Here is a 23,701-nt window from a genome sequence, read left to right as displayed (position 1 = left end):
ATAATTTGGCTATATGTCAAAAACTATACCAATTATGCTCTGTGGAAGTAAAATATGGGTCCTGCTGCTTCAAAACCGAATAGCAATAACTGGGATAAAACCTTCGCTGAATAATTACAATTAGAGTTCCCTAAAACAATATTACATTTTAATCATGATGCCCCAAGCAACAAATGCAGGCCAACGCTGGGTATACTGTACCCTCTCAACATTTTGATTAAAAAAGGGCAGTTACATTTCGGTTACAAATAAATCAGGCAGAAAATAACTCCCCTTGCATGCAAAGCTTTGATGCAACAACTAGTACCAAGCCCCAGGTCCATTCCGTGAAGGAATTAGCTTTGAGCTTTAGCTGAAGATGCCAACACTAGCAGTACCAACACACACCTTCCTCTATCAGCAATTAAACCATTTGAAATTCATCAACATGCTCAGTTAGCAGGCCCTAAACAGACATCAAATACCTAAAAATCCAAAATTTGAAATGCAGAATCAGCAACTATGAACTTGAAATTGACAGAGGTCACTGCTCAAGAGCAACGTATTTCAATTACTTTGAACATCTCAAACAAATATAAACTACGTTTTCTGTTGGGAGAGGATCGCGAAGCACTGCAGGGGGAACAGCTACGTAAATGTGTTTTCTCATGTGATAAGAAAACCCTGAGAAACACACATGTTGTTTTTGTTTTCTTTCTTTCTTAATGTTAGAAAGTGTTAGATGAAAAGGGTCATGTCAGTGAAGTGGTCCACATGGTATGGTAGGCAAGATGTGACAAACAGAAGATGAATTTAAAGGTATATTTCACTTTCAAACATGTTTGGGGTGATTTTAACGTCTAATCTGGCTTTTGTGTTCCACCCCAGACAGTTTATAAGTTGCTTGATTTAGTATTTAGATGTTTGATATTCATGTCATCAGACACGCCCCCTTCCTATACAAACCCATTGTAACGTCAAACTCCATTTTAACCATGATAGATTCATCGAAAACACCCATCCTTGGTTCTGGTGACAGATATTGTCGTTCTATTCGGGGGCCATGTTATTTCAATTACTTTTTAAATTATTATTATTTATTTATTTTCCAAAAGAAATATATACGCACTAGAAGGCCAATATCAGTCACCAGAACCAAGGACGGATGTTTTCAATGAATCTATCATGGTTAAAATAGAGTTTGAAGTTACAATGGGTTCGTATAGGGGCGTGTCTGATAACATTTATATCAAATATCTAAATACTGAATTAAGCAACTTAAAAACTGTCTGGGGGGCTCACAAAAGCCTGAGTAGATGTTAAAATGACCCCAAACATGTTTGAAAGTGAAATATCCCTTTAAAGACAGATAAGAAGTGAAGTGACAACAAACCTTTGGCACGATGGTCCTCCTCCTTTGGACACTTGCCACCATCCCACCACTTCCTCTTGAGGATCTCCAGTCGGTTGTCCTCCTGAAGCTTCAGAATGGCCAGATCAAACTCATCACGAAACACACACCCTGCAGGTGACAGAGGTCAAAAAGGTCAAACAAACTCATCATGATACATTGACCATGAGGTCAAAAAGCTCAACCTCATCACAGTACATGCTTTCTTGTGCTCTAAAGTACATTCATTCTTTTTCAAATATTTCCACAACTTTCTCACAGAACAAAATCATAAAGCTTCCATCTTTTTCTGGAGAAAATATTGTTAAAGACCCCTTTTAATGCCAAAATAATGCTTATTTTCATGAATATTCCAAAAATAGTTGATGGCCCTGTCTAGCAGGTTTGTATCCTCGTGTAGTATCTCTCACATTGCCTTGGGGTTTCTATCTAAATCTCTTGCGTGAGGTTAACAAATCATCCCAATACCCCTTCAGCCTCTCAAGCCAGCCTACAGCTTCCACAATCTCCCAACACTCCAGAGACCGTCTGCAATGCAGCCGCACAGAATTTCAGACATCCACTGCAAGCTCTCATCTTCTGTCAGGAAAAAAGCCAATCAAATTCCACATAAAAGTATTTGGAAACATATTTAATAATGTTGATTGCTGTTGCAGCAACTACCTAACCAGACCAAACTGACTTTGGTTTCCCTATTCTCTATGGATGTGTGGAAATCTCCAGATATCTACCTTACTGACCTCTCACTTCCAAGCTAGAGCACTCCTTATCAGTGGTGGAAAGTAACTAAGTACATTTACTTAAGTACTGTACTTAAGTACAATTTTGAGGTATTTGTACTTTACTTGAGTATTTCCAATTTCCAATACTTTTACTTCTACTCCACTACATCTCAGAGGCAAATATTGTACTTTTACTCCACTACATTTACTTGAAAACTTTAGTTACTAGTTACTTTTCAGATATAAATTATGATATAATGAAACATACATTAACCACTTTAAACCTATTTTAAACCTAGGCTATTTGAAAATAGCAGATCTACAAGCTCACAACGCGTCGCATCGCGACGCGTTGTGAGCTTGTAGATCGGCTATTTTCAAATATTTAGTACTTCTACTTTTGGTACTTTAAGTACATTTTGATGCCAATACTTTTGTACTTTTACTAAAGTAAAATTTTAATTCTGGACTTTTACTTGTAACAGAGTATTTTTATATTGCAGTATTGCTACTTTTACTTAAGTAAATAATTTGAGTACTTTTTCCACCACTGCTCCTTATTGACCTGTCATTTCTTAGGTTGAGCGCTCTGGAAATACGGACAGGCAGAAGAAGGGAGGGCATTTTGAAATTGTGACCCCCCCCCCCCCCCCCTTTCCCCACCCAGCCAATCCCCTCCTCTCACCCAGTGGCATGCCGATGCCATAGCCCTTGGTGTCCAGCAGTCCTCCTATCTGAGTCAGGTTGCAGTTCCTCTGGTGGTAGTACTCGTTCATGGTGCTCTCCAGCAGGTATGCGTAGTTGGAGTTGAGGACACGGGCGATGCCCTCCTCCGTGCTCTTCACGAACACGCTGGGCTGCTTGGAGTGCATGAAGTTCCACATGCGCTGGTAGGTCTGGTAGCGGGAGTTCTGCGAAGCACAATAATATCCGCACATATTGCACAATACTACACATCAGTGGCGGAACAACTGAAAGCCGGGCCCGTAGGAGGCCGCCTACCTGGCCTACCCGGACGCTCCGCCACTGCTACACATAGCCTACTGTACAGCAGTGGTGGAAAAAGTACTCAAATTCTTTACTTAAGTAAAAGTACCAATACTTCAATATAAAAATACTCTGTTACAAGTAAAAGTCCAGAATAAAAAATTTACTTGAGTAAAAGTACAAAAGTATTGGCATCAAAATGTACTTAAAGTACCAAAAGTAAAAGTACTAAATATTTGAAAATAGCCGATCTACAAGCTCACAACGCGTCGCAAAGCGACGCGTTGTGAGCTTGTAGATCTGCTATTTTCAAATAGCCTATGTATAAAATAGGGCTAAAGTGGTTAATGTATGTTTCGTAATATCATAGTTTATATCTGAAAAGTAACTAGTAACTAAAGTTTTCAAGTAATTGTAGTGGAGTAAAAGTACAATATTTGCCTCTGAGATGTAGTGGATTAGAAGTAAAAGTATTGGAAATTGGAAATACTCAAGTAAAGTACAAATACCTCAAAATTGTACTTAAGTACAGTACTTGAGTAAATGTACTTAGTTACTTTCCACCACTGCTGTACAGTACTACATACTTTACTGTACGACACAAGGACAGACATTATGGTGGTAAATATGAAAATACTAATGTGAATGATATACTTCAATTATTCTATCCATCTGTTGTAGACTTAAATTGATGATTGTCCCAAACCCTCTGCTCTGCATGCAAATCCTCAGGCTAAGGTGATGATTCCTTTGTGTGTGACCCGCGGCACTGCTGCTACTTGTTAACCTCTTATCTTTAACCTTCCGTAGGTCACCCCGGTGTGGAATAGAATTTTCCCATAACAACACTCACACAGGGGCAGTGGGATGTATTTAGGGTTATGAAAAAGGAGCAAACAGCCACAAAATGGTAAACAAAGCAGTTTGTTGCCTCAAGCGACCTCTATTTCAATCTTCGGGAGATTGGATTTCATTCTGTTTGTTTTTCTCTGCCGTTTTATTGGCTGATGGATTTATTCAAAGGGAAGCTTTCTGAATGCCTGCGCTGGAGTTACGTAAACGCAAATCTTTCCATCATCGTACTTTTTTTTTTTGTTGGTATGACTCATCTCTGGCCCTCACCAATAACTCTCTCTGACATACAGAGGTCACATCTAGGGGGCGCTAGTGAGGAGGAAGCGTTAGTTACTCTGAGTTCAGACAGGGGCAGAGGCCTGTCAGCCTAAAGGGGAAGGAGGATATTGAGCAGCAGTGCTGAGGAAACCAGGGGCGTAGCACCAAATTCTGGGCCCTGGGGACAAAGATTCACTGTGGACCCCCCTATGATTTTTTTATTTTTATTTGTATTTTACCTGGGGCCCTATTTACTCAGTCCCACTTACACCCCCCCTGTGACGCCCCTGTGAGGAACAGACAGGAAACCCATAAAACCTGTGACTGCTGGAGGACAGCAGTCAGGATGGGAAGGTGACAAGGACGATAACATCACTGACAGACTATTGATTGAGGACACTTCTGAGGTCAACCTGTGTAGTGAGTGTGTGTGTGTGTGTGTGTGTGTGTGTGTGTGTGTGTGTGTGTGTGTGTGTGTGTGTGTGTGTGTGTGTGTGTGTGTGTGTGTGTGTGTGTGTGTGTGTGTGTGTGTGTGTGTGTGTGCGCGTGTGTGCGTGTGCATGTGTGTGTATGTGTATGTGTGTGTGTGTGCGTGTGCGTGTGTGTGTGGGGGGGGGGGGGGTGGGTGTGTGTTTATATGTGTTTATGTGTGTTTATGTAAGTGCATCTGTTGTATGTCGTCTTCTGTAAGTACATGTATTTCTGTGTGTGTGTGTGTGCGTGTGCGTGTGCGTGTGCGTGTGTGTGTGTGTAGGAGTGCATGCATAAACATGTATATGATGTGCTTTGGGACCTGGAAGAAGGTCATGGTGGATCCTCCATGCATGGTGCCGTACTCTATAGCGGTCTGGTCTGCCAGGTCATCTACAGATTCTATAGGAACCTCCATTCGTTGGACTGTTAGAAAGGCTGCCAGGTTGGCAGTGTAGGATGAGATGATGATTAATGTGAAGGCCCACCTGAGGAGGACAGAGACAACATAGATGTATATGAATGTACCGTACACAGCTCATCAACATTCAAATAGGCAGGCAGGCAAAATGTGCATAAAGACACATTGTCTAGTTTGTCATGTATGACCAAAGTAAAAGCCAAAAAGGAAGGTGCATTGTACTGTAGGAGGTTCAATAAAATGATCCATGGATGGATGGATGGAGGGATGTCCGTGGGTAAATGGTAGCACTGCAGAGAATGCAAACACGCACTCACGCACGCACGCACGCACACACCGCACACACACACACACACACACACACACACACACACACACACACACACACACACACACACACACACACACACACACACACACACACACACACACACACACACACACACACACACACACACACGCAACTGATTATTGTACTGCTTGTATTATGAGACAGAAAAATGATCAAAGCCGTCTCAAGATGAAATATATCCACTGATTGATCAATATGACATCAATCACAACACAAATACTGTATGCACAGTATCTGTGTGAGCGCAACGTTTTCTCAAATACTGTGTATATGTTGTGTGCAACTGGGTGTATGTATGCATACTTCATGCATGTATGCATTTATCTGTGTGAATGTGAAGCAGGGTGTTGCTGAAAAAGAACACTTGTGCTCAGCATATAGATGGGTTTCCTGTTTGTAAACATGAGAGGATGATGCGCGCGCAGTGGCGGGATGAGCCTGTAGAGGGCGCTATTACCCGCAGCAGCTCTGGCCATTGTACATTCAGAAAATAAATGGTCTTCACCAGGTTTAATGAAAGTAGATTAAATGATGCAGTTTGTAATATCTTCTTTACTCAATAAAAATGATTTGTCGAAAGTTGGATCTGTTTGTATATAATAGCAGCATTATGCCTATTATGCCTATAATAGCAGCATTATGCCTATCTAAATCCCGAAAATAACAAGAGAGTGAATGGCGCTTCCGGTTCGTTCTCCCCCGCGCATGCGCAGATTGCGCACTCTGCTCTGTGATGACGTCACGCGGAAACCCATCTATACTTACCCCCTGGGTAAATAAAGGTAAAAAAGCTAACTAAAGCATGCAGAGACATGTGTGTGTTTCTCTGTGCAGCCACCAACACTAACCACACTCCGCTGACACAGCGCGTGGACAGAGCCCTTGGGGCGATGGTCGATCCTTGTTGCATGAAGCCTCCGACGGGGAACCAGAAGCTGTTGCCAAGGGAGTACTGGTTGATGAGGACGTTACAGCGCCCCTTCAGGCAGGGGTGGGGATTGTACCACTCATAGGGGGTCAATCTGAGGACACAGTCAAAACAACAATAAGTCATATACAATGTATATTGTGACAAGTCAGAGACTTGAGCGAGAGATAAGTAGCAGAAAAATGACTTTAACAGCCAAACAAGAACAAAGTCGCCTTGGTTCGCAGAGCGAACCTGCTTTTCACACCAACCAAACACTTCATTATGAGCCAAAGAAAGCTAATTGGCATGTTCAATTGTTGAGGTATGTGGCAGAACTGACAGCTGTGTGCTACCTGAGGTCATTTAGTCATTTCACCATGGCTGAAAAGATAGGGGAAGGCCTCATACTGCTCACAAACAACAATAAATAGAATTAATGAGCAATTAATGAGCCCACCTGCTGCCAGGCTGTCCTGACAACACAGGCCACTGCACAGGATTATATTTATGTGTATATATGACTGCAAGTGTGCCCTGCTGGGGCCGCACTCACACTGTCACTTATGTATACTCTGCCACATTGTTATATCTGCTGCTTTTTAACTGCGTCATTTTATTGATATTTTCCTTAAGCCATGCACCTTACAGTATATAGCTACAGAGCCCATCTGTCTCTATATCGTTGCTGTCGGGAAGAAACCTATTATCTCCATATTTTACCATATTTTTTATCCCCATACTACAGCGTCACACAAAAGCATTAAAAGTAGCAGATCTGCAAGCTCGAAATGCGGCGCGAAGCAATACGTTTTGAGCTTGTAGATCTGCTCCTATTTTTGAATTTGAATCCTGGAAAGTAACAGTTTTGGACATTTGTGGTTTCCACCCGACAGAGACAATATGCTGCTGCTGTTTATCAACTTTTAACCACCTGTGTGTGTGTCTGTATTTGCGATACTTATATGGTATTTTGCTACGATTGTTGTCTTTTGATGAGATGCACATTAACTTTGCACCTGCTATAGAAATAAAATGGACTTGACTTGAAATGTGACACCTCAAGGATTTAACAGAGCAGTGAGTGGGCATAAACAAACCCACACACCACTCCGCCTGACAGTAAATGTGCCAAATAAACGACTCAGAGAACATCTTATTAGTGCCAGAGCAACAGGCGGTGTGATGTGTCAAGTTTGATATCAGCAGGTGTTTCATAAGACTTCAATTCATTGTGAGTGACAACAAAGATTAATTTATCAAGACCATCCCAATTGTAGCCACTAGAGGCGATATGGTACACAAATCCTACAAATGATCTCTAAGTGGGCGCCGTCTGACAGCAAATCTCACGAACGTCCTGTGTTTACCAGTGCTAGATCCCCCGAGAGTGTGTTGCTGGGACAGAGAAAGGTCGATAACGAAGTAGATTTTCTCCTGATTTGTCTCTCTGAAAAAAGCCATTTTAGTATGAATCTCTGGAAGATTGTGTGGCTTGTGACAATCATGTCCAATATTCAGTTCAGTGACCATGGGGCTAAAGAATGGTTCAGAAGCTGTGTTCACGTTCCCTCTTACATTGGAATGAATAGACTCTGCTTCCGGTCTCCTAAAAAGGCGTCCACCTACTTCACGCAGATACGGGAAGTAAACCAGAGATGGCATGTCTTGCTATTTTTGTCTTGGGTGACAACCAGACAGTGTTTATACTGATCTATACTTAGCTGCACGCTCCAAAAATAGACTCGTTGTGAGCTTGCAGATCGGCTATTTTCGGAGCGCGACACCCACACACAACTAAGCGTAAAATGTCTTAGTTCTACTGTGGATCTCTTCACTAGTCCCTCCCAGACATTTTCATCTAGTTTTCACGATAAAATAATTATTTTTTAATAGCCAAAGTATAAAATAATTGTTATAGGCTATAGCTAAAAATCTAAAATGACACAGATGCGTTCCCCGATTGAATGGGTTAATAAGCACCCATGAACCTTTTGTATTATCTTGTTCCAGTATGCACTTATGCACTTTTTTTGTAATATCTTACACATCTCTTTCTCGTGTTTGCTCTCTAAGCCTTCCATTGTCTCTCATTTTTCTTTCTCCCCTTCCATGTATTGGACACTACGCTCCGTAGACACTATTATGTTGCTGGTGATATCTTTACCTGGCCACAAGAAAGAGGACACAGCTGACGGCGAGGTAGGCAAGCAGCATGAAGAGCCAGACACCAGGGGAGAAAGGGTCCAGGAAGGAGAAGTAGCCAGGCCTACGACTCTACAACACAAACACAGAGAAAGAGGTTAGATAAAGGCCTGCTTAGATGGTGGAACTCTCCACTGGGCCTTTTGTTGGACAAGTCCTAATAGGTTACATACACTGATTAAACAGAGGCAGATTCATTAGCAAACTAGGTCAAGGCCAAGGTCAAGGTGCACTTCTTTGCGGCGAAGACAAATTGGTATGATGTTTTAATCTATTGGTCCTCCATGTTGGCTCATTGTTTCTGCAACCCTATGGAACACGGGGTGATTAGCGTCAGCAAAAATAGACTGGGATTTTCTTTGTAACTTTATACACTTGAGAGAGGTCATACAGATTTGTGGCCAGAATTTTCCTGGACATACTGTACCTTCCAACCTGTTCCTGTTCTTTTCAATGAAAGCAAATAAAAGAGAAGGTTAAAATAGTCAACAAAAGAATAAAACAAGATTAAAAGGTCCTCATAAAGGTGGTGTAAATATATATATAACTTAAAAGCTTCCGGTACAACCCGTTCTCACTCCCAAGGCGTCACATTTTGCCGCTCTGTCAGTACAAACGTGAAGTTTTGACATGACGGGACGCCCTGAAAGTCACGTTTTGACATGACGGGACTCCTAGGTTCACTTGTTGTTTTGTGGGTAGTGTGTGTGTGTGTTTAGCCTCTACTCCCTGTTTTGACTGACTGACAGTGGGACTGAGATCTTGTTGTCCTAGTCTAGTCTTCTTTGTCTTGTCCTATGTTTTTCTTTTTCCTTTTCTTTCTTCGGACTGCACCCCGTGCCAGTATAATACCTGGCCCGGGGCACTACAAATACCGAACCTACAGCATGAACCAATGCATCATCTGGAACTAGCAATGACACCTGCATTCCTTATTTGTGTCACTTAGTGCTGGGTGCAAGATATGGTATTCTATTCAAATGTGTGATTCCTACCATCTCCACTGAGGACAAATGTGTTGGTATTAAGATGTAATTCAGTACTGAATGAATCAGGAAGGTTTTCAGGTGGTGAGGGTAAATGTTCAGCTCAATACATAGCATTATAGTTATATATGTCTCATTTGCATGCTATGGTTAAGAAAAACATATGTACAGTATTACTTTTTCAACTTTCGATATTAGGGAGAGACTGTCTTCACACTAGGCATAACATACAACTCATAAATCGAGTGGTACTTCTCATTAATGCACATATGTATGGAGTTACATAATTGATTTCTGCAAAATTTGCTCCATGCACACAGAAGAAGAAGAAGAAGAAGAAGAAGGTCATTATTATGGCTAATTAAAGAGACACATTTGCATTCTCTACAAGGTTACATCCACTTTAGGCACAGAAAGGTCAAATAATAAACTAAACATTACAGCTTTATTAAATAGACGTTCACTTTTTTGACCTACTGTACTGCATAGCTGAATTATGAATGGTAGCATGGAGTATCCCAGCCCAGGGATAAAAGCAGTAAGACATTAATAGACTTGGTCTAGCGTAGAAGATTAACTGTGCATGAGTTGCATGTATATGGGCTGTATTGGCTAGGTGGCCAGCGGTACTAGGGGGCTAATGTGGCTAAAGAAGGTTTGGCAGCTTGCAGACTGACTGGGATATAGAGGCTAATTCCTAATGTTTATCCAGCACCAACAGCCGTTGTCCTCTAAATGAAACCAATTACTGGAGAAATAGAGCGAAGCAGCAGAAAGATTGAGTGTTTGCAGTATGTGTTTATCTCAGAGAGAGAGAGAGAGATAGAGAGATAGAGTGTGTGTTGGGTGTGTGTGTGTGTGTGTGTGTGTGCGTGCGTGCGTGCGTGCGTGCGTGCGTGCGTGCGTGCGTGCGTGCGTGCGTGCGTGCGTGCGTGCGTGCGTGCATCTGTGTGTTCATCTGAGTGTGTTCTTAGCTGCACTCCTGTTTCTATTTTAACATACTACTGAAGCTCTCACCTGAATACATTCTTGCCAAAAATGCGTACCAAAATGCTGTAGCAATACATTTACTGATCCTCTTGAAACTTGCATTAACCACACAGCAAGAGATATTTTTAGCGGATCATTTTTTATGATCATTAAATCTCCAGTTAGGCTTGTGCAGAGCTGAACATTCATTAATGTGTCTCTAATCACTCACATATTAGTGTGAGACACACACAGGAGGAAGAGGTTGCAGGGCAGAAGAGGAGAGTGACTCATTGACTTTATTTGCATGACTCAAGCCGGCTTGCCTGCCTGTCAGTCTGTCTGTAGAAAACCACAATGTCTAACAGTGCATTCACAATGCATTTAAGTAGTAAGTAAAGGGCCTACTATAAAGTGTAGCCCTGCTTATAAGTAAATGTGGGATATAGACATTAAGTGGACTGACAACGGGTGTAATGGGTACAACAGGTACTCTGACAATGGGTACAGGGCGTATTGCATAACCGGAGGCAGGGAATGCGTTCCAAAGGGCATTGTTAACAATGCGGGCATCGTTCACGGCGGGCATCGGCCTAGTTTAAATAGATGTAAATGCAAACCCAGTAAGTCTTGTCTTAACATAAGCCGTCTGAGTCTAAGCCTTGAGTAAGTCTTGTGTGGAGGGCTGGAGAGAATGTCCTGTTTCCATTTTGTGAAAGACCTTCATCCATCGCAGGGGCTTACCCATGATCCATCTCTTTAATTAAGTGTTATGTCCTTAATGCTGTTCAGTGTAATAATGATATTCAAAAGAGGAATAAATTAAAGAATTTGGCAATTGCAGTAATGTTTAGTCTGGAGAGAGCAACTGCTGAAACAGCGACAGGGCAGCATCAATTTGTAAGAGTGGATGCAGTCTGATATTATATCTGATTGGAAAAAACAAACAAACTGTTTCATCATGTGACAAGATTATACTTTCACACATTCTGGTCAATGAGAGAGTGAGAGATGGGGGGAGCGAACCAGTCTGTGTCTGTCAGTGCACAGTGCACATGTATGAGCCATATCACCCCACGCATTGTGCCTAAAGCCAGCAAGCTTATTTGCCAGCGTGTCATTGTATGTGGAAGGTAAGGTCCTACCTACATCAGTGATATTCAACTGGCGGCCCGCGGGCCAAATCCGTCCCTTGAGGAGCTTTTTGTGACCCCATTCCAGATTCCAAGGTAAAAATGTTTTATTTTATTACTTTTTTGGGGGCAAAGGTAGCTGTCCAGCCGCCATGTAGCAAAGCTGCAACTGCTTCATGTTTTCTGCCCAATTCTGCCTTACATGTTAAACATGTAGAAATAAATATTGGCGTATAAAGTACTTGAAAGCAATACTTGAGTAAAAGCAAAATTTCAGTACCACATCCACATAAAAGAGCACAACAGATTAGTTTTGAGTGCAGTTCATACGTCACATGCCATCTCCATCAATTTGTAGCTACTGCATTTCTGACTTTTGAGAGGATGTTGGCCATTACATAAAAGAAAGAATTCTCCATCTGCAGCCATTAGCTTGTATGTTTTAGTTTTGAGTGGATTCTTGGGCTGAAAGATGGTCTAATTCTCAACTAATGGTTCATGAAACACGTCATTGAGCTTGTGCTCTCATTAGCCGGGTGCTCAGACATAACCAAAATTCAAAGACCTTTCATTCATACGATCACTTAACCTTGCCAGTCTGCCTCCAATACTTTCCTCACAAAGACACTTCCATGCCAGGGAGCCGTCCACAGAACATACTGAAATATCTACTTCCTATTATCTTAACTCTATAAACGCCATTGACTCGAAAACGTGTCAATTACTACTTAATCCACCCACGCCATCGACGCGTTTGACGCGTTGGATACGCGTTCATTGTTTAATCTCTGATTGCGCTATGCTGCTTAATATTCAATGTTATTTTCGAGTTCCACTTACTTCACCCACATCTGCATCCGGTTTCATGACCTGGGTTCCGTTTCCGGTTTTTGATTTTTCCCCCCGGTCATTTTCGTCCAGAATTAGGTAAACAAACGGTTTTTCACACGGTATATCAAACGAACGGACAGGTTCTCTTCTATAATCTATGGTATGGGTGACGATCAGTCATCGCCGTCATGTATCACATCGTAATTTTGGCGATCGGACAATCTGGGACAACGTCACATCCGTTTTGATGAATTTCACTGTCTAATCTCTCAAGAAGGGTGTCAGGGAGCCAACGACCTGATCAAGCTGTCATGTGCTGCTCTCTAGTGGCGGATTTGTGCTGCGTCTTTAAAATTCACTCTGACAAATTATTTTCATGAAAAATTTCAAAATATAAAAAAAAAAAAAAAAAAAAAATTGCTGGCACTGGGGGGGGGGTACTTTATGAAAATACTATGGCAGTCAAGTGCTAATACGAGTTAATATCAAAATCAAAGCATGTGCACTAAGGACTGGCACAGACAATTTCCTATCAAACCTCAAAATGCATGAATGCAGTATGAAGCAGGCCCTAATAAGTTACCATAATGGACATCATAATATGTCCATTGTTGTGTCCTATCGGACCTAGAGCACACAACATTTTTATTGTACTGTCTCGTGGCCTCTGACTTCAAGTAATTTTTACAATTGTGGCCCCCTTCCTAATCTAGTTGAATACCCCTGTCCTACATGTTGGTCTTAAACACGTACTGGTTGTAAGCTGACAGTGATATAAGGTGTGTGTGTGTGTGTGTGTGTGTGTGTGTGTGTGTGTGAGACCAGTCTTTACCACCTGAAGTGAATTAACATACCCCTGCTACCACCTGACTGGTGGATGGATGGATGGATGGACTGATGGACGGACGTCCTGACTGACGGATGTACTGACTGATGGACGGACGTCCTGACTGACGGATGTACTGACTGATGGACGGACGGACGGACGGACGGAATGACTGACTGACTGACTGACTGATGGACGGACGGACGGACGGACGGACGGAATGACTGACTGACTGACTGACTGATGGACGGACGGACGGACGGACGGAATGACTGACTGACTGACTGACGGACGGACGGACGGACGGACGGACGGACGGACGGACGGACGGACGGACGGACTGACGGACGGACGACTGACTGACTTAATGACTGGCAGACTGACGGACGGACGGATGGACGGACGGCTAACAGACTGTCTGTCTGACTGACTGACTGACTGATTGACTGACTGATTGACTGACTGATGGACAACGCATCTAGATGCTGGCCTCAGTACCATCTTATACATCTTCCCTCTCACCCTTGCTGGTACCCGTTTGTCTCAAATCACTCCTGACACTTTCCTCCATCCGTTCCACCCTGCCTGCATCTCAATTTATAGCTATACAGTAGACTGAAATATGTTTCTGAAAACATTTGAGGAATAAGGAAAAGTTTAGGCGAGAAATGTTGTTTTGAACAAACGACATGCATTTGCATGAAGTTGGGTTCAACCACCTTTATGCAAACTTCAGATACGGCAACTGGTTGAAAATCTCTCCATATCATATTGCACAGTGACAGCCACATTGCATGCTCTCCATTGAAAATGAATTGCATCCGTCAACTTTACGTGTGTGTGTGTGTGTGTGTGTGTGTGTGTGTGTGTGTGTGTGTGTGTGTGTGTGTGTGTGTGTGTGTGTGTGTGTGTGTGTGTGTGTGTGTGTGTGTGTTTATGTGTGTGTGAATGTGTGTGTGTTTACGTGTGTGTCTAGGTCAGTGCGTGGACAGACAGTGAATAAGGAAGCTCTCTGCCCTCAGGACAGCTCTTCAATCTAAGGTGATCTCTATTGACCCAAAACTAACCACTTTATCTAATTAGACTCTAATTAGACTGTGAACACTAGATACAAATAGAAACACACAAAGGCAAGCAGACAGCATCTCAGTCCTGATAATTGTGCTGCTACTACTGCATAATGTATAGGGCATAGCAGTGGTGGCCATTTTGTTGTTCCACTCAAATTCACGGCATTATCTTTTCTCATAGAGATATCCAAAAATATTCATATAAATTATTTTAAGCCTAGAATCAAGCCATGCAGACTCCTGGTGAATCCTGACCATAAAACATTTAATTCTGTGAAACAAAATAATTGAAAACCGCAAAACAAAGGGTATTTATTAAATATAGTATATCATATAATTACATACTATTTTTTTCTTTTTCACAGAATCAAATGTTTTATGGTCATGATTCACCAGGAGTCTGGATGGCTTGATTCTAGCCTTAAGATAATTTATATAAATGTTTTTGGAAATCTCTATGGGAAAAATTAATGGAGTGAATTTGAGTGGAACCACAACATGGCCGCCACACATTGGTTATGTGCTATGCCCTATAACATTGGTTTTCCCAGTCGGGTCTGGTTCAGGTGGTTGAGTTATATTTTCATCATATCATAACGGGTCAGGTGAGTGTGGGTAAAAACAAACCCTGACCTCTGAGGCTCACCTGGTAAGATTGCATACCACACAGAGGCGCCGGAATGGAATATGAAGTGGGGGGACACATCAGGGACACATGTGGACCGTGCACGCGCAAAAATGTTTGGGTTATTTCGGGTGGGTTTGCTGATTTTTGGGGGGATAATTCGGTTATTTCGGTTAAGTCGGTTCGCCTCGCGCTCGCGGTGGTCGCGAGGTGCGGGGGACTGGACTGATTTTATTATTCATTAAACACATTTTTTTTTTTTTTTTTTTTGGCTGGACTGAATAGACACATTGTCCTTTAATTAAACAGGCGCCGGCGCCACTGATACCACATCAAATAAAAATGAGGCTTTATTCCTTCCCCTTTCCAGGCTTGACTTCGCCTTTCCTGTCTCTCTCACCGTCACTATCAGAAATAAGTAAAACAAAAAGATGAGGTGACAGACCACTGTATAATGCAAAAAAAATCTAATACCTTCAAGTACACATCCTTACAGTGTTTTCTAGGCGCACGATCAGACAAAAGTTTTCAAATATGCAGACATCTTTTTTACTTTGGTACTTTGCCCTTTTGGGAAGCCTTTTCATGTGATTAGAAATGAAGCTGTAATGCAGACTTAGACTCAGAAACAACCAGCAGGTTCCTGTCAGAAGAGATCAGGATGCACACAGGCTTTTAAGCCTTAGAAAATCTTCCTGCCTGGTTGTTCTCACAAAAGACAGAAGTACACACACGCACGCACGCACGCACGCACGCACGCACGCACGCACGCACGCACGCACGCACGCACGCACATTAAACAGCCATGTCTACAGGTAATTAATACCCAATTGGCACCTCTACTTCATCACATTGATCACTGATATTGATCTGACTGAAATTTTCATTTAAAGTTTGAAATGAGCAGCAGGCACTCTGGTTTCAAATCAATACTTGATGGACTGGAACTAAAAACTTGCAGAAATTCAAATAGTGAAGCTATGCTGAGAAACTCTTGAAATCATCCCTTAACAGACCTGAGAAACTGTCATGGGACAAAGGGACAATTTAGAAGATAAGAAGCGTAAGCTGGACATAGCTTATTTCGATAGCTTGTTCAACCAGGATTCGTGTGTGATGAGATCTGCAGTGCAACTGTTTATGCAGCTTCAGCCCTGCAGGGGGCAGAAATGGACATGTTCCTCCACATCAGTTCCCTGACACCATGTCATTCTACCCCCTGCTGGGCTGATTCAGAGACGATTTACCGTGCAGTCACCATTTAACATAGCACCTGCTGCTTGCATCGATTGATTCCCCCACCGGTACTCAATTGAGCCCCTTGCTGCTGGGCATATTAGCGGCAATTGGCGTCTGCAGAGAGGGAGGGATGGAAAGTGTGAGTCGAAAAGAGGGGAAACGGGAGTGGCGAGGAAGTTAAATGTCCCATTGGTATGCTATGCTAATGAGCTTGTTCTAATCGAAAGCAGCTCCATGCAGCTTGTTCCAGTGCTGGAGGGTTTGGGAGATAGGCTGGTGATTAATGGGCCTGATGGGGCTCTGAAAACACTGGCCCTGGTATTGAATCTCCACCTTCATGAATGTTGCTTCACTATTTGTTTCTCTATTTTCTCTCTGTGGACCATAGAGGATGGCATCGGTGTGAATAAGACAGCCTGTCACTGTCAAAATTTTAAGATCAAATTCCATCTTAAGTAACTATTCTTAGATTTTGTGAGCAGGCACACTGGAACCATGCCAAGTGCTTTCCACTCTGGGATTCCTCCCTACAGGGTCTTTCCAGAGGGAACTCAAAGATAAGTCTGGTATCCCAGCCGTCTCTTAACAAAATCCTGCTCACTGAGATCCAGGTTATTCTATGGATCTCGACAGTTAAATACTGTCGATGAGTTTTCTGTTTGCAGCCAAAGAACAGGAGCACATAAAAGAGGACTTTGTGCAATTAATTTCTCTGGGGTTATGGGTGCAGTTAACTTTCTTTAGTTTTTCATGGTTCAATAAATGAATAAATAAACACTCATGCGGTACATTCATATACCTATAGGGAAATCTGTAATTGGCTCTATTACAGAAGCAAAGGTGATTATAAACCACATTCACAATTAAAAGTTAATTTGAAATTCATAAATTAATGGTGGGTTTGCCTCTATGAAGCAGGCATATGTAGCTCACAGCGCAAATTCAATAAAGGAGATCTAGAGTTGTTCATATGCTCTGCAGCCAATCTGCCAACCTGCAGTCAATCTGCAGTCAGCCAATCAGGCGGTTGGACTCCGCCTTTAAATATCACTGCCTCTCACACTGGTCATTCTCTTTCCAGCATGCAGCAAGCAACCCACCTCCATCCCCGAACTCCACCTTGTCTCTAGCGCCTAGAGTTAAGAAGGAAGGAGGGTCTCGTCTCCGCACTGCCACCACCAGGGTCTAGACTCCCGGAATTCTCCCCTTATGACGGGGGGGGGGGGTTCTCCCTATTAAGCATATCCTATACATATGTATGTTGCATATGTACGATAAATGTTAACGGAGTCTAATCGCCAAAATGTTTATAATGTTCATTGAATAATTGCCTTCAATGTTCCATTCAATAAAATGATCATGTACAGTATAACAACTCGATCCTCTCTGTTATTGAAATGTATTAGTATTGTGGGAAATGATTTTAGGATTACGTTTAAGCATAAATCCAAGAACATGTTTTTGTATAAGGCCTGTCGATACTTCCTACTAGCTATGATATATGCTCTGCTCTTCAGCCCTGTGACCCAACATACATTTATGCAATGAAAACGTCTGTGAGCCACACTACATCCACATAGGCCTTTCAAAATGTTAATTTATCTACCATGCCTTGAATGTTTTCTACATGAACACAGGTATGATCCAGACACAGGACAACCAGGGTTTGGAAGGGAAACAGGACAGTGAGAGATGGGGGAGATGGATGCACTGAAAGGTGAACAAGAGGCAACTAGAATATTTGCAATTCAGGGAAATTGCAAAGTGTGGTTGCGCCGACGCGGGTCGCGGCCGCCGGGACAATAAGCAATAAGAAGGGGTGTGAGTTTATGGAAGAGTTTACATAGATTTTGGTATATAGAGATAGAGTGCTTGTGTTGAAAGCTGAAAAATTAGACATGGCTGACTGCCGGCTGTGGACTCTCAGCCGTGTGGATGGATTAACAGGGAGGGGATGAAGGTTAACTCACCAGGCGGATACGGTACATGATGCTGATGCCGAGAGTCATGTAGGGTTTGGAGAAATCAATGACCTTCTCACGTTCTGCTGTGATGGTCAGGCCCGCCACTGCTAGGTCAGCTTTCTGAAACACACACACACACACACACACACACACACACACACACACACACACACACACACACACACACACACACACACACACACACACACACACACACACACACACACACACACACACACACACACACGTGTGTTTGACATAATCGTCCATTTCACTGGTTGAATAGAGGATAATAATAGGTCTACTACATAATAATTATCTAATGTTCCATTCTTCATGGTTCCAAACAATCAGAGACATTACCAAAGCGTGTGATGAAAACACATTAGCGTCACTGCATCATTGCTTCATTGTGTCATGACGGACTCAATTACGCATGAGTCCGCCCACCAGGCGCGCAAGCATAAGTGCACAGACCCTGTTTTTCTTCCGCTCCATGTTAATGAATGCAGCCGTTCTCACTGGCCGTGCACGGACGATCCGCTCGCACATGTTTTTTCTTCCGCTCTGGGCGGAAAAAAAAGGTCTGTGTGTGAATATGTATGTATGAGTGTTAGTGAGAGAGAGAGAGAGAGAGAGAGAGAGAGAGTGAATACATATGAGAGGATTATGAGAATGAATAAGATAGAAAGAGCAAGAGAGCGAATATAGATGACAGAATACATATGAGAGGGAGTGAGAGTGAAAGGGTGAAAGAGATAGAGGTAGAATACATTATGAGAGAGAGTGAGAGATAGACAATGAGAGAGGAAGATTTGTTTGAGAAATAATATGAGACAGAGAGAGAGAGAGAGAGAGAGAGAGAGAGAGAGAGAGAGAGAGAGAGAGAGAGAGAGAGAGAGAGAGAGAGAGAGAGAGAGACGGGGGGAGAGAGAGAGAGCAATACAGAGTGAGAGAAAGTCAACTACAACTGGCAGTGAATAAACTGCAGAATAAACGTAGAAATAGAAATGTATAGAATGTTAATTTCCATTGTTGTCAGCGCTGTGCTTCTATGTCAAATATGGAAGAGGAAGTTCAGTTATCGGCACATGGAGGTCTGGGAGGTGTTTATTCAATAGAATCATATCCATACCCTCATTAATTCACCATTATATGAATCAGTCTCTAAAGTCAGTGTATCTGTTTTTTTTAATCTGTGGAAGCTGTTCTGCATGCCTGATCGACAGACAGACAGACAGACAGACAGACAGACAGACAGACAGACAGACAGACAGACAGACAGACAGACAGACAGACAGACAGACAGAATGCTGACTTGCCTCTGATGTGGGTCTTTGTTTGACGAGCTCCAGAAATGTCATTGAGTGTATGAATGGAGCGATAATCGTGTAGTGTGAACGAACTCAGCATAAGGACCCTATTTTGCATGAGTCAGACGGGTGAATTGGCAATTTCCTGAGGCACAGTGGCAGGTTTTCCCTTTTATGTTTGCTGTTTTGGGGACTCGCTGTTTGTGCAATTTTGGTGTTGTCTGCCGCCTGCCTGCTTGGAACCGGTCTACCAGGTCTTGTCTTTTTCACATTGTTAAGAATCCCTTGAAGTGGTATAGTTTTGTACACTTTATGCATCCGAACCGACACGTAAAAATACAAACAAAGTGTTGTGCTTCTTCAACTAGATAGATAAATACCCAAACTGACAGTTTCTGTCAATCTAGCAATGTCTTGCATTGGGACACGTTACTCATTGGACTATTTCCAGATGTATTAACTATATTAGTTATATCTTCCCAAGATCATTTTACACCATCTGCTAAGATTCATTGCTGACTAAACTGCACCTCCCACACAAGGACATCAGTTTGATCATGGGAGAAATTACATTTTGAAGACTTTTCTTCCATGACACTGTGGAAATCACCAGCACGCCTTTGAGCAATACACTGCTCTTAAAGCTAATTAAACCATAATTTGATTTGGGCCAAGATCGAATCCACCTGCAACACAACCACCGACGATATATTCAGCCTACTCAACCCTGTTCTGTTCCTGAAAATACCAAAAGTATGTCACCACATCCCATCAACCGTGCCACTGCACTTCACACCTTTTTGTCTGTTTCTCCACAACAACAGGGCCATACAAGTCACAATCATGTACAGGCTGCAGTGGAAAATGGGGAGTGCAGGCTGCAGTCCTGACTGAGCTGGAGGTCAGAGGTCATTCCACAACTTGGGAGCCAGGAGGGAGAAGAGTTTAGGACATCTGGAGAGATGGCCAGGGTGTCATAGGGAAGGAAGGGACATATGCCCTGTGTCAGCTGAGATAACTTGGGGGCAAGCTGTGACAATAACAAGTTCAGGCACTTCTTGCTTTATTTCCTTAATGGCTTTGCCCTCCATTAGCCCATAGAATTAAGACAGATGACTTCTTAAGATCCATTAGCCCATAGAATTAAGACAGATGACTTCTTAAGATCCATTCCAACTCCCTCTCTTTCATGTATCCCTTCTCTCTCTCTCTCATTTATTTTCTCCTTCCTTACTCCAGTACTCAGCTCTCATGTCAACTGCCTCATCTAACCAACCCTGCCTGTTAACAGTTACAAGCAGCATGGCTGGAAGGCAGTAACACCTCACTCAGAGATTTAGCACCAAAGTAGACTCTGATTCAGAAATCAAACCCTGTTACAGTCAGTTCTGCAGGCTTTAGAAAAGGAGCTGACAAGAAACGAGCCACCAACAAGCCGTTTTTGAAAATGCAAAACGTATAAGCTGCAAAGGGCAACTGCTTCGTGGAAAAATTTAGTATATGACATGGAGGAAAATAGGTTTTCTGTTTGACTGTGTGAGCAATATGAATGCAGGCTGCATAGCAGCAATCACTCAGGTGTGCAGATGTGCTATTTATGCATGTATATATTCATGACTATTGAAGTGGCGATATGTGACAATTCTATTGTGTTACTAGCATAAAATAACCAGGAAATATGTGCAGAAAATATGGAAATATTGGAGAAAATATTGTCTGTGACAGACATGCGGTAGTTTTTTTTTCATTTAAAAAAGAAACCCATTTAGACCTGAGGCCGATTCTAAAAACGTCTTCTAAATCTAAAGTTTTCAGAAAAATTTTACAATTTCAGCATTTGTATGCTTTATTAATTTGATAGAATATAAAGTGACAGGAATTCAAGGAAGAAAAGAAACCAAACAGAAGAAACCAAACTCACAAGGAGCACATGGTCTGTGCACTAACTAGCTGAGCCATCAGGCACCCCAACCACACACAGATGTCTCACAGTCTAAACAATGTCTGTGCTTGAATGTGTGAAATGTAGCCATGCATGTTTCCATGTGATCTCCATCTTACCCTTGACACAAGCTCTCCAACCATGCCAGTCCAGGTACCATTAGCTCCAGGGACACCGTACACCCCATCTCCCACCAGCCGGATACGGTATTTGAACTTCAGGATGTCTGCCAGCTCCGTCAGCATGTCCACACAGAAGCCCTCGTATCGCTCATTCCCCTCCAGTTCATGGTGGTTTGATCGCAGCATCACATATGGATTCTCCTACAAAACACCATACAGGTTTGATTACACACTCTCTCCACTGAAACACGTTTACATTTGGTTAGAATCTGGAGCCTGACGTTTAGATGGACGTATGCCTGCCTACTATGAAAGTAAGAGTAAGGTCTTGTAAATCAGGTTAAGACTAATCTGTTCCATCAACAGCACGTTGTCTCTTTCACACTGTTTCATGCACAACAACCGGCACCCCCCACCACCTTATTTACTGCCTGTCTCTGAGCGAACCAACTCGCCGTTCAACTGTCTCCTAATATATGGCTTATATTGCCATGTTGATTGAGTAGGGTGATTTAAGGAACCACACACAGAGTGAACATTTTCTTGTAATGTTATTTTTTAAATAATGCAACTGTTAAGTGGGTGTTCACAGGCTGCACAACATCATAAACAGGAATACTTTGATTACATTCTGGCAACATCAGTAACCAATAAACAATTGACAATGATTAACTCTCTCAGTGCCACGCCCCGAGATATCCCGAGTTTTTCCCGAGTACCCTCCTTGCCAGCACGAGAAATCCCGAGTTTTTACTTTTGACTGTAGTCGCGCTATTCTGTTTATTTTTCATGATCACTTTCGCTTCCTGACTCCTTCAGACTCATTGGGTTCCGGTTTCATGACGCAGATTCCGTTTCCGGTTCTCATGTTTTTCCCGCGGTCATTTTCGGCCAGAATAGGGAAAGTCACGGTTTTTCACACGGTATAAAAAACGAACGGAGAGGTCCACGTCTACTCTCTTTGGTCTGGGTGACGATCAGTCATCGTAGTCGTGTATCACATCGTAATTTAGCCCGATCAACGATTGTCGAAAATGTCAACATCCGGATCCGGTTATGACCGGATATGACGTGAGCCTGTTTGGGAGGGGGCGAGTGAGCCAGCGAGGTCATCAATGTGTCGATTTGTTGCTCTCTACTGGTAGAACTGTAATATGGGTTTAACCCATTAAGACCTGAGGCCGCTTCTAAACATTTTCTAAATCCTAACAGTTTTTCGGAAAAAAATTTAAAAAAAAAATTTTCACGATTTTTCAAAAATAGCAGATCTACAAGCTCGTAGCGCGGCACTCGGTGCCGCGCTATGAGCTTGTATATCTGCTATTTTTGAATAGCCTAAAGAAATCTAAAAGTGACACAGATGCGTTCCAGGTATTAATGGGTTAAAAACCCAATCAAATAATTTATTTGAATGAAAAATTACAAAAAAAACAAACAAAAAAAACGCAAATTGCTGGCACTGGGGGAGTACTTTATGAAAATACTCTTGGCAGTGAAAGAGTTAACAAGCGATTATATACCCTTCTTTGTCATCTGACATTCTCCACCCTGTTATAAATATTGACAGCAGAACAAAACAGAAGTCAAACAATGTTGACGTGTTTTTGTTCAAGCTCAAAGACCAAAAGCAATAAGCATGCGTGGTGACAGCCAATATAATATCTCAAAGAATCGCAATGTGACGTGTTGTGAGCTTGTAGATCTGCTACTTTTGAAACAAGTCAAGAAAAAAAAAGAGAAAAACAGTTTTGGATACAAGGTTGCAATGGGTACTTTGCCCTTCTTCAGTCTCAAAAATAAAAATACAATTCTGTCACTTCACTGATCCACCACACACTTTACTGCTCTTCCCGTTAGTTCATCATTTCAGCCATTTTTGTATGGTTTTGTTGTGAAGGCAGACAGAAGGCTACAGAACAGGGGTGCAGCATTTTAAAGCTGTTGTCATCCTCACAGCTGGATGTGTTCTTTTATACAGTGGCTGGTTGTCATTTTAAACCTGGTGCCATCTTCACAGCTGGATGTGCTCTTTTGTGCAGCTGATGGATTTGCCTCACAGAAGAAGCCACAATAGTCGTTGTGCCGCAATTGGGAGCAGAGAGAATTTAGTGCA

At 42.4% G+C, this 23,701-nt stretch overlaps 1 protein-coding gene across 2 annotated transcripts in view; it reads right to left on the bottom strand.

Moving 5' to 3' along the window:
• grik4 (glutamate receptor, ionotropic, kainate 4) overlaps positions 1–23,701 on the bottom strand; it is a gene marked incomplete at both ends in the record, with an annotated part of 123,948 nt that overhangs the window by 2,612 nt on the left and 97,635 nt on the right. For both annotated transcript variants that reach the window (XM_080428961.1, XM_080428962.1), the window contains 7 exons: positions 1,373–1,501; positions 2,798–3,023; positions 5,006–5,171; positions 6,305–6,478; positions 8,531–8,640; positions 18,218–18,331; positions 21,586–21,789. In XM_080428961.1, the coding sequence (XP_080285087.1) occupies positions 1,373–1,501; positions 2,798–3,023; positions 5,006–5,171; positions 6,305–6,478; positions 8,531–8,640; positions 18,218–18,331; positions 21,586–21,789 (1,123 nt within the window). The remainder of the gene's footprint in view (positions 1–1,372; positions 1,502–2,797; positions 3,024–5,005; positions 5,172–6,304; positions 6,479–8,530; positions 8,641–18,217; positions 18,332–21,585; positions 21,790–23,701) is intronic.

Source organism: Gymnoscopelus braueri (genome assembly GCF_963280865.1).
Source record: "Gymnoscopelus braueri genome assembly, chromosome: 5".
NCBI lineage: Eukaryota > Metazoa > Chordata > Actinopteri > Myctophiformes > Myctophidae > Gymnoscopelus > Gymnoscopelus braueri.
Note: the sequence above shows the minus strand (reverse complement) of the source record. Positions and strands in the feature narration are given on the sequence as shown.